General features: G+C 39.1%; 2 protein-coding genes across 2 annotated transcripts in view; one reads left to right on the forward strand and one right to left on the reverse strand.

The window, feature by feature from the left end:
- HELQ (helicase, POLQ like) overlaps nt 1-1,346 on the reverse strand; it is a 43,561-nt gene extending 42,215 nt beyond the window's left edge. Inside the window, exon 1 of the mRNA XM_063458743.1 lies at nt 1,237-1,346. The gene's annotated coding sequence lies outside the window, so the exon portion shown is untranslated. The remainder of the gene's footprint in view (nt 1-1,236) is intronic.
- Nucleotides 1,347-1,834: 488 nt separating this feature from the next.
- On the forward strand, nt 1,835-10,151 carry MRPS18C (mitochondrial ribosomal protein S18C). Its single transcript, XM_063425344.1, has 6 exons — nt 1,835-2,039; nt 2,423-2,469; nt 3,081-3,164; nt 7,031-7,088; nt 9,899-9,958; nt 10,041-10,151. Exons 1-6 carry the CDS (start codon nt 1,937-1,939, stop codon nt 10,103-10,105), a joined length of 417 nt encoding a protein of 138 aa, XP_063281414.1. The 5' UTR covers nt 1,835-1,936; the 3' UTR covers nt 10,106-10,151.
- The last annotated feature ends 2,076 nt before the right edge of the window (nt 10,152-12,227 follow it).

Here is a 12,227-nt window from a genome sequence, read left to right on the forward strand (position 1 = left end):
GTTTTGATCACAGTGCCACATACCAGACTTGAAAAATGACCCCCAAAAATGTAATGTGTATGTAAAAAATGCAAAAAAAATATTTTACCACAAAGTTTGACATAAACTGGTGAAAAAATGGCATCACGCTAAGGCACAATATATACCATATGAGATACACTGTAGTGTCTACTTTCACCAATGGTAGGTCATTGAGGGATAAATTCAACAGTTAAACTGCTACAATGCCCCAAAATGAGACTTGCTCCATCAAATTCATCTATCAAAATTATCACTGTGAAAACTGAAATGGTCAGGTCTCTTTTATGGCACTATAACTTCACAGGATAGTGGCAAGGACATAGATTGGGGGTATCATTTTACTCTGTTGATATGGCTGAAAACAATATGGGGTTTTCTACAGCAGTAGTATATATCAACTTAATGAAATACACATTAAAAATCCTTGTTTTATGTGTGTATGTTAGAAATCTGAAAAAAACTCAATTTTACTACACGATTTAGCAGAGATTGGCAGCGAAATGGCTACGTAAAAAGTGTCAGAATACCCTTTGGTAAATAGCCTGTGATGTGTGCTTTATATAAATATATACTTTTGTGCAGAAATTTTGCTTTCTGTGATGGCTATTAAGCTTACAAGACAAACATGCCAAATTCTAAAATTGCTCCACATTAAAAAAAGTTTTTACTCCTTGTATTTTGTGACCTGTAACTTTCAAAATAAGCTGAAATCCTAGACATATTATGTACTCTGAAAATCAGAACAACTAATTGAATATTTTTAAAATTACTTTCCTTAAGCTACACTTATTATACACACGTTATTATTGCCTAAACTGTGAAAAAAAACAATTTATTTAATTTTTGATTTGATTTTTTTAATAAAAAATAAGAATTTATATATGTATATGTCACATCAGATTAAAGCCCTTTTTGTCCTTTAAAAAACGATATATAACATGTGTTGGTGTAATAAATAAGAAAAATGCAAACATAGGTTGAATACAAACAGCAAAAAATTCAAAAAATGCTTGTGTCCTTAAGGGTAAGTCCAGTTTTTGAAGCTGCGTCCTTAAGGGGTTAAGTTGCAACATTTTATTGACAAACATTGGCTCCATGTATCAGCATTGCCTCTCCCATGCCATAGAGTTACAATACGGCGAACTAAAACCCAAGCTGAACACATTTATACTAGTGATCCTATTACACCAGGTGTCACTGGCCTTTCATACTTACTGCATGCAGGTCGCGGGCGGGAACTATTCAAACCCAACATATTCGTTGTTTACATCCTCTGTTTCCAGGCGAGCCAATAATAAAGCGGGCACAGAGACTGCCGGATATGACGTCACTGCCACCGGTAGAGCCATAGAGCACCCTGTCAGAGTCCAGGCCTTAGAGTTCTAATCACTGAGAGATAAAGCTGTCAGGGCGACACCATGTCCACTTAGAACTCTGAAATCTATTTAGAGCACGTGTGTTTGAACTCTGCGGAGTCCTAAATGGGATAAACATTCATGGTCTGCGATAGGTCTTCAGTTACAACACATGGCTACCATGCAGAGATTCAGTGATAAACCCTATGTGTGCCCACCTGCTGTATATTGGCCTCCAAGTGATGGTACTCAGAGTAATGCATACAGTATCTCTATAATAGTGTCTAAAGCTAAGAACAACAACACTGGTAGACAGGGAGTACATTCATGTCACACAGGGTATGGAGGGAACACATTTACAGTTTGGGCGAAATATAAAATAAATGTATTTATTTTTGAATAAGCATGTGTGTGTGTTTTCCTATCTTTCTGTGTATGTGGAACATATGTTCAGAGTGTGCAGTTCCCAGCCGGAGCAGTGTGCTGGTTGCACTTGCAGGAAACCATGTGATGTCTTCATTCACCCTGCTGCAGGTCACAGGAGAAGTTTTTAAAAGAAGATGCTGGTTTTGAGGCTGCTTTTCAATGCTGCCTGCAGGAGGCAACCCCCTGCAAAGCTGGCCTGCCCCTTAGCATTGTCTTTACCTGGGAGGACCACTACAAGTAGGTGCCTATACAGTTAGATCATTATTATAAAAGGTACATGCTGCATGGTTTGAGCAATGTCAGTGTACATTAACAGTAAGCTTACCCCCACAATTAAAAAAGTACTGTCTCAAAATGAATAGTAGATTTGTAGAATGGAGTGGCTGGATTAAACTGTTTTTTACTTGCAATGTTTGCATGGAGGTTACTGGCCAATCAATACAGGTTTGGCATATAGATCATTTAAGAAAAATATTACTGTTTGCAAGGGCTAAATTTGCAGTTTGTTTTTGTTGTTTTTTTTTTTTTAACATGTACTGTATTACTTTACAAGATTTTAGATGACCCATGGGGATTTTTTTTTTTTTTAATTTACTGTTTTATTTATTTTTTGTTTGTAGTAATACAGCTGAGAAACCAAACTTCACAAAATATGCATGAAGATATGGTAAGAAGTAGCACTAGAAGTGTTGTTTTATTATATTATGGCTTAGAGAATCAATAAGTGCAATAGTGATTTAGAAATTAAAATTGGTCTACAGTGCATATATAGATTTAGAAATCATTGCCCCTTTTGAGATTGCTAGTAATGAGAGTACACACATTTTAGTTTGCAGCTGATCAGTATACAATGTTTACTGAAATCTTGATAATCAAAATTGAGAATATAGCTGAGTACCCAGTGGTTACTTTAAAATGTAGAATCCTTAGGGGGGAGGGGGCAGATGGTTTGGAAGGTAAACGTAGTTAATGAAGAAAACTCTACATCTCTTGCAAGCATTATATATAAATGTGCAGTTTGGTGTAACATGATTTCCAGCATTGGCACTATAGTCCCTATAACTGTGGTTTCCACGCAATGTAATTTGATTAACTGCCTCTGGCAGAAAGAAGATGGCAATAATCAAAGAGTATTGGTGAAGCAGTAGCTTGCCATACATAAGTATACACTCTGAACATTTAATTGCTTAGATTGTGCTTCTAAGGACATCTTAATTTATTAATTACTTGCTTGACATGCTTTTCCGTTTTATTTATCTCTATCCATTGCGATTACAGCCACAGCAGATGGAGAATCCGTATAAAGAGCCTCCTAAGAAATGCGTGTTGTGTGGGGTCACTGTAGATTACAAGAATACACAGGTAGTCTTTTTCAGAAGTTAAAATGCAAATAATTTTGAAACCCGATGAAAATTATTTTTATTGCTATTGGTGGCAGACATGTAACTTCTCTATGCTGATGGGCAACACCTTGCTTTGTTTGTGAGTATTTAGGAACTTAAGCTATTGTTTTTTTTTTTTTTTTTTATTATTCTTTATTTTCTGTTGTGCGTGATATAACAATAGGCTTACTCAGCCACAATAGCAGTCGTAAGCAGTAACAGGCATAACAATTCAAACATGGCATATGAATACACGGCACAATTGTTTACATTTTGTTGAGAAAATTGTTTTAATATGATTTGAATGTCCTATGGTATTGGCAAGGCCTAAAAGTGAGGTATCCCTGTAAAACTCCTATTTCAGTGTGATCACTGCAAATGGACAGGGCAGTAGCATATGCAGCATCTTTACCCACAAATGACGTTTGCAGGTTCCTTGAGTTCCTAGCTTGTGTGTTCACGCACACTAAGAATTGCAGGGTATTTTGTGCAGCAGATTAAATATTTCATACTGGTAATTTGTATAGCTACAGCTGTGACATAAACTTGGAATAACGTATGCGCTTTACATTAGCAAGTACTTTGGCCTGCCCTATGTAAAAATGTAAAAATCATTTTTTCTAAACAAAGAGAACTTAAAAGCAGATTGAGGGTTAGTAAGGTTAAAGGAGACAGAGTTGTTAAAGGGCTGATAGTCAGAGACCACGCTTGGTACGTAAGGAGTTAGAGTAAGTGCCTATAATATGAAAGTGAAGTGAGGAGACTGGTACATTGATGTCACTGTGAAGATTACAGACTGGCTAGAAGGTTTAAACTAGTTTCAGTGCTTTAAATTCATTTTTTTGTCCTTACGGTACTGTGGAGTTGTGCAGCTCCTGTGCACTCCCAGAAGTGGAAAGAAATCTTACTAGTCACTGTCAAAGTATCTACCATGTGGCAGGAGAAGAAGAAGCAAGAGGGGGGCATAAGTGCCTGAAACTGTTATCTATTCTGAAAATATGCCGCTGCCCCGTCCCAGAGTGTTATCCCACTCATGACAGATGCATATATTGTCTTTATGGCCACTTTTGCAATAAACTACAGCTTTAAAACCGCACCTGGGATCCTCACAGGCGACTGACCAATGTCTAGTAGGTGAGTGGATAGTTGAGGGCTGGCTTTATGATCCTAAATGATCAGTGACCAGAAACCAGCCATGCACTGCAGTTTCAACCTTGTGGATCTCATTAGCATTGCAATGGTTCTATTCTGGAAATTGAAGCCTGCAGAGAATATAGTTGGTATCAAAAAGATTGTGGTGAGACGAAACATAAGTAAATTCCTCACCATACAAACCCCAAATGTACTGTTATACACCACCTGCATATCTCAAGTTGGACTTTGAGAAGTACTTATTGTTCACATAAACACTTGAAATCATATTTCCACACAGGCATTGTGTTTCATACTTCATTTCTGCAGATACTCCTAGCAATGGACTTAAACACAGATTTTTATTTTTATTAAAACAAAGAATGGGCTATGTTCCAAAATGATAAGTAACCAAAAATCTTGTGGATCTCATCAGCATTTTCTTCATTTCTATTTTCTATTGACACTGCCCTACATTCTGTGTTTGCATGTACTGTACTCTACCACTGAGCATACAGTAAACACTACCATATGCACCTAAACAACTTTAGCTTAATGAAGCTGTTTTGGTGTACAGATCATGCCCCTGCTCTAACTGCTCAGTTTGCTGCAATTTAGGAGTTAAATCACTTTGTTTATGCACCCCTAGTCACACCTCCCCTGCATGTGACCTACACTGTCTCCCTACATATTTCCTGTAAAGAGAGATCTAATGTTTAAACATTATTGCACAGTCTGTTTGTTTAATTTATAATTTCTTATCTCCCACTTTAATAGCCAACTAGAGCCTAGGGGGAGCCTTTTTGTGTGTGGGTGGGTGTATGATTAAAGTTGAATTAACAGAGCAGGAGGTCAAACATCTACAGTAAACACACCGTGCTCTTACCACTGATTGAAAATGAAACCATTTTTTTTTCATGGAGGCTGTGTGAGTCACAGCCAGAACAGGTGTGGCTTGGGCTTCATAAACAGAAACAAAAGTGATTTAACTCCTGATTGGCAGATAATTGAGCAGTGAGGTTGGAGGGACATGTTCTATACACCAAAACGGCTTTATTAAGCTAAAGTTGTTTTGATGCTTAGAGTATTCCTTTTTAATGTGACACTGCCTTTGGAAGTTATCATAAAGTACTTTAAAATGCCTATACCTTGTATTGATATATATTTTTTATATATGTTTATTGCAAATTGTGGACATACAACATAAACAGAGCGCTCAAAAAACATCCAACTAGTCAACAAATCAGTTTCCCAGTTGGATGTCGGAATCACATGTTCTCTACAGCTCCATTCTTTTTGATGATTGTGATGCAATAAAGTGATTTGGTTAGATATAATTAATATTAACATTAAACATTTATTTTATGGAAATCTTTTGAGAGACAGTGCTTTAAATGGACACTTTATGGAACAAAATCGTCTCATCTTAAAGGACCACTCTAGTGCCAGGAAAGCATACTCGTTTTCCTGGCACTAGAGTGCCCTGAGGGTGCCCCCACCCTCAGGGACCCCCTCCCGCCCGGCTCTGGAAAGGGGAAAAGGGGTAAAACTTACCTTTTTCCAGCGCTGGGCGGGGAGCTCTCCTCCTCCTCTCCGCCTCCGTTCCTCCCCGTCGGCTGAATGCGCACGCGCGGCAAGAGCTGCGCGCGCATTCAGCCGGTCACATAGGAAAGCATTCATAATGCTTTCCTATGGACGCTTGCGTGCTCTCACTGTGATTTTCACAGTGAGAATCACGCAAGCGCCTCTAGCGGCTGTCAGTGAGACAGCCACTAGAGGAAATAGGGGAAGGCTTAACTAATTGATAAACATAGCAGTTTCTCTGAAACTGCTATGTTTATAAAACAATTAGTTAACCCTAGCTGGACCTGGCACCCAGACCACTTCATTAAGCTGAAGTGGTCTGGGTGCCTAGAGTGGTCCTTTAATGAAGTAGTTTTGCAGCATAGATAGATATACATTTTACAACCCAATGCCCCTAGTGGCTGTCACTCACATTAAAATAGGTTCAATAACTGAATCTATTTTATATTTGTTGTCAGCATTCCACACACTAGGTGTGTATGCCTAATGCTTATGTATGAAAAGCATTGGATTGCAGCTCATAGAAAAGTATTTAATTGGCAGATTACCATTCATGCATCATATGTCTGCAGTGCTTTTCTGTGAAAAGCATTCAATTCAACACAGACATCAGTCTTAATGGTTTCACAGTAGGCAGATCGAGCTGCAGTGAGGAGCCTGTCCAACACCATATTACAGGTACGTTTACAGGAACATTTGAAAGTTAAAAACAAAAATTTGGTTTTAATGTTTTGAGTGTTCCTTTATTACAATAACTGCCAGGCATTGCCCTCATACATTCCCTTGAAATCTGAATTTTTATGAATTGGGACAAGGGTGACCTCCTTTTAAAACTGGAAGCTGTAGTGTCTCTTTAATGTTATTTTAAAATGGTTTAAAAGGCCCAGTAATCTAGTATAGGGACACATCTACCTAAAATTAAAAAATAATAAAATGCAGTCCTAATTAAATTACACTTTGAGAAAATACTTTGTAATTAATCCTTGGTTATAAACAGCCACTGAAAATAAAATCATGTTTGTTATGAGAAATTGCGGCCCTTTTATCTAATTTGACTCTGTTTATGATTATTTTATATTTGTTTTTATCAATAAAAATGTTTGTATTTACATTATATTTTGTTTTTAAAAGCTGCTGTCTCAGTTTATATCATCGCAGACTGGGCGTATGTATGGCAGACACATAACAGGTATTTATGGAGTTTTGTTTATTATTTGCATTTAGTACACGGTTTCTTGATTGAAATGCAGGCAGTCTTCTGCTGTTGACCTATTGGACGAATATAACATCGGCCACAAGTATCTGTATCTATGTTTGTGTTAATACAATGCATTTTTCATGTATGTTTTTTTTTCTCCTTTTTTTTTTTTTTTTTTTTTTTTTTTATAAAATGCAAAAAAAGCTAATCTGAAAAGAAAATTCTAGTAAGTAGATACACCCCCAAAGAAAACATGCATTTATTTAATTATGCATTTTTACATTGGAGGTATATCTAAAACAGCTTGCCAAAGCTTCAGATCTCTTGTCTGATGCCATTACAGGCAGTGGTGTGTTTTGAAATGGTGCTGTCCTAGGCATGACAGATCTCGGGCATCCCCTAATTTAAATTTACCCGCCCCTTCCTGCCAAGGCCACACATCTTCCTGTTAACTAACACACATTTTGACTGACAGGCACACACTCTCAGATACACTGACATACACACACACAAATACATTCACTGATTTGACACAATCTGACACACATACAATCATTCAGACACACACTGACAGATGTGCCCACTTATTGACACATGCACATCCATTGACAGACAGACAGACACACACACACTCACTGACACACACACACACACACACATTTTCCACCAACACTCACAATTATAATTTTTTGGAAAAGATTTAGATCCACCCAGCCTGCACACAATACCCCAAGTAGCCTCACACAACACCATGCAAAAACTATTAAATAGATGTTAAACTGTGCTTTGAACTCAGAAAGAGACCGTTGCTCTGCAGGGTGTCCCATGGCTTTATCATCCAAAGTACTTCATGTGATAGATGGACTGCAGAGCAATAACTATAATAGTGATCCTAGAGGTTGTCGGTACCTGCCATGTAGTAAGTGGTTGGCGGGAGTACCCAACATTCACTAAATGGTTGGCGGAAAACATGTTTATAGCTCAGTATTGTGGGTTAAGGCGGATCTGTCAGCCAAATCTGCTTCTATCCGCCTCCTCTGCCCAGGCTCCCCCCTGCTCATCACAAATATCCTGCTGTGACTCACCCATTACTGGACGGGCTGGGTTTGGGAGGAAGATGACACTGGGTCCTGACCATCTCTAGGTGCCGAGCAAATGTCTCTGGAGCGCAGTAAATTCCAGAAAGCCCGTCCGCGTCTCCAGCCGCCACCACTGCAGGAGGCCCAGGAGGCGGTGTCCTACCCAGAGTGGATTAGCAAGAGCTAGATGGAGCTCATGAGTCTAAACGAGCCCTCGATGCAGGTGCTGTCCTGGAGGAAGCTCTACCTGTGCCGTGCAAAGCTCGAAACTTCCCTCGTGCACCGCAGAGTGATGCCGGGAGCCGGACTGACGTCATATTCCGGCATCACTGCGGGTTGCGCGAGGGACCTGAGCAGTAAGAGTTCAAGGGAAATTGCTCCCTCACCGCCTGCCAGGGAAACAACTGTCCGCCTGCCAGGGGCCCAAAGGTAGCCCTGGAAAGTGCCGCCCATGGCAAATTCCTTATTTGCCTCACGGTAAAAACAGCCCTGATTAGAGGGCTTCCTCTTCTATCTCAGCCCAGACTTTCTGTGGCTGCCCAATAACAGCGTTCCCAAAGCAGCTCAGTGAGAAGTCATTGCCAGGCAGGTGCTCTATGCAATTGCTGCCACTTGAGTTTAGCTCCACTGAAATGGACTACAATGAAGTAACAGGACCGGTTGTCTGTCTGACCAATTTTTATTGAAACCTGCACTTATTGTAAAATTAAAGGACACATACTTCACACAGAAAGCACTTCAGCAATCCAAAGTGCTTTAGGTGTTTGTAGTGTTCCTTTAAATGGGGATGCAGGTACAGACTGGGTAGACTGATTTGTATACATTCCAATTGCTTCGAATACTGTAGGAATGTCCTTAATTCAGTCATGTCCGACTGCCCTGGGTTTGTTCCCTGCTGTCCTGCCTGTAGGTACATAGGAAATGGTCCTCAGCAAGCACAACACAAGCGCATTCTTAGATTTGCCTATGCTGTGTAAAATGCACTCAGCCTATGGGCAGAGCTCTACGCATGTGTACTACTGAGTCAGTCTAGACAGAGAGTCTATCAATCTGACATGCCCCCTTTTCTGGAAAGAAAGTGCCTCTTATAGACATCACCATTATGCTCACCCTAGTCCTGCTTTTATATTTTCCAGTGTTGGAAATTGTGAAATGTGGGATATTCATTTAGCATTAAAAGCAAAAATGTGTCCTTAAGGGGCTAAATAAGTATCTCTAAGTAAAAAAATAACCCACACATAGATAAAATACTTGAAGAAAAAAATGAGGGTCAGCTACAGATAGAGCATATGCATATTATGTAAACCTAATTTCTGATCTAATTAATTTAATAGAGTTGCAGAATAAGCTGTTACCAAACCCTCCCCCACAAAGGCAAATTCCATTCTAAACATGTTTTGTGCATTAACAGTATTTTCATTTAGTTATGATGAACAGACTGGTGAAACCAGCAGGTGGCATCAGTAATTATTCACATTCAGTGTTCTTATCCACATCAACCATTGTGGTTCCCTGTTATGAGAGGTGCCACTTATATATCAATCACTCAGTGTGTGTATAGTGAGTGGGAGGCTTCCATTGGAACACTCTGTCCAAAGTACCAGTGTGTGTTCAAATTGTCAGCAAGTCATGTTTCTTGCAAACCAGTTGTGAAATGCCAGTTAAGTCATTCTGTATTTCTTGTTATTGAATTCAGCATTAACAACATTAATTTGTTTTCAGGTTTATGTAACAAGAAACAAAAGGCAATTTCAAAAGCCATAAAGAGAGCTCGCATAATGGGTATGAAATGGCATATTAGTCACCTGTGTGTGTGCTGTATGATTGCTTCCATAAATTTAAAAATCCATATTTTGTTTTGCAGGGTATATGCCTGTTGCATACAAGGACCCTGCTTTTCTGAAAGACCCTAAAATATGTGATATTTGACCACCTGTACTAATTATATATTGTTAATAAATATTATTTTGCACTGAGTGTGTACGGTCTCTTGATTGTCATGCTTACAGTAATACTAAAATCATACAAATGGGACCAGTGTTCACCTTCAAAGTACAATTGTTGTAAAGCAAGCATCTCAAGGTAGAACCCTAGTTGTTGTAGAATTTTACTTTCCATGATTCATGACTATGTAGGTCAATACAAAATACTTTTGGCCTCCCCTGTACGAAAGTGTGTTACCTAGTTTATCGACTAATTTACTAGGTTAGCAAACCTTAGTATCATCACACAGCATCATTGTGGAAATTGGACTTCTATTATTGAAATCATGAGATGGACAATATTTGGACCTAGAAGTGGAGATGTAACTATCAAATTTGTGTTTTAATGAGAAAGTACTTAATAAGACTAAACTGGGAAAACTTGAGGGCACCATAGGGTTCTTATTCATAGGCATGATGCCTGACTATGTTGTTCAAATATTTAAAACTTTATTAAAATATCTGCTATTATTGTGGTATTTCTGAGTGGAACTTCCACATCAGAACTGCTATTCCACTTAGAGGATGCCACAACATTTCTCTATAAGTGTTGGTAGTGTGTATATTTAGTGACGGTTTGACTACTTACCAAATCATCCATCCCTGCAACATGAAGGCCATTTTATTTTGAAAACTGCAGCTTTAAAAGGTACAAACAGATGCAGAAGATATTCAACTGGACTTCTTTCATTTTGTTATTTGTTTATTACTTTACTATAATGATACTACCATTGTTACATATAGTTTACTACTGTAATTTTTTTGTACTTGCTGTTACATGTAGTTATTAATAATCTGGCTGTTTAGAATTTTTTGGTTAGCAAATATTTAACTGTTTATAACAAATGGCTGACCTGTTCCATTCCTCCTCCCCCCCTGCTTGCCACTCTCAGCAGTAAATTCCTTTTAAGTAACTGTCTTATCTCTCTTCCTTAGACCCAAACCATTCATCCCTGCAACATGAAGGCCATTTAATTTTACTCGGCTCTACCCACCCACCCTGGTTCCTTCTAACTATATAGCATGCACCGCCAGCTGTTTGGAACCACAGCCAATCACCTCACTATCACCGTCACATGTTATCAGCTGCTGCAGTTCTACCATTAACTCTCTCTGCCATCACATACAAATTCCTCTGCTACCTCTTGTCTCATCTCCACATGTTAACGTTTAGATTGTAAGCTCACCTGTTGTATCGGTCTGTTCTTATTGTGTTTGTCTTTTTCCCAATTGTACAGCGCTGCGGAATTTGTTGGCGCTTTATAAATGCAAGAAATAAATAATACCTGAGATCTGCACGACGCTGCTCCACACCTTTCCTTTGCTGGAAGCTTCTAAGCAGTTAGCGATCCAAAATAGTGCAGGGAGAGCACATTGCCTGAGAGTGTCAGTGGATTGCTCTCAGCCAGCGTGCAATGCCAAAGCAAACTTCTGGGGTTGCTATAGTGGTTATGGTTCTTAAAGGAGCACTATAGGGTCAGGAACACAAACATGTATTCCTGACCTTATAGTGTTAAAACCACTATTTGGCCTCCCTAAAGATAGTAAAATCTTGCTTGTATGCAAGTCTGAAGCTGCTGCACCTGCCTGTGAACTTCCTCTGATATATCAGAAGTGTTGGCCTGATCCAATCACAATGCTTCCCCATAGGATTGGCTGAGACTGACAAGGGAGGCAGATCAGGGGCAGAGCCAGCACAATTCAAACACAGCTCTGGCCAATCAGCATCTCCTCATAGAGATACATTGAATCAATGAATCTCTATGAGGAAAGTTCAGTGTCTGCATGCAGAGGGAGGAGATACTAAATGTTTGGATGCATTTTAGGCAGCCATGATCCAGGAAGGATCTCTAACAGCTATCTGAGGAGTGGCCAGTGAAGTTATCACTAGGCTGTAATGTAAACACTGCATTTTCTCTAAAAAGACAGTGTTTACAGCAAAAAGCCTGAAGGTAATGATTCTACTCACTTCAATAAGCTGTAGTTGTTCTGATGACTATAGTGTCCCTTTAAAGGGATTCTATAGTGTTAGGGATGCAAATCTGTATTCCTAACACTATAGTGCCCTG

This window comes from Pelobates fuscus, chromosome 6 (genome assembly GCF_036172605.1).
Source record: "Pelobates fuscus isolate aPelFus1 chromosome 6, aPelFus1.pri, whole genome shotgun sequence".
Lineage (NCBI taxonomy): Eukaryota > Metazoa > Chordata > Amphibia > Anura > Pelobatidae > Pelobates > Pelobates fuscus.

Bases quoted from the DNA above. Each gene is read 5' to 3' on its own strand.
- MRPS18C (XM_063425344.1), top strand. From the start codon at position 1,937: ATGCTGGTTTTGAGGCTGCTTTTCAATGCTGCCTGCAGGAGGCAACCC. The intron at 3,165-7,030 runs GTAGTCTTTTTC...TGTTTTTAAAAG, and splicing joins TAGATTACAAGAATACACAG to CTGCTGTCTCAGTTTATATC. The intron at 9,959-10,040 runs GTATGAAATGGC...TTTGTTTTGCAG, and splicing joins AAAGAGAGCTCGCATAATGG to GGTATATGCCTGTTGCATAC.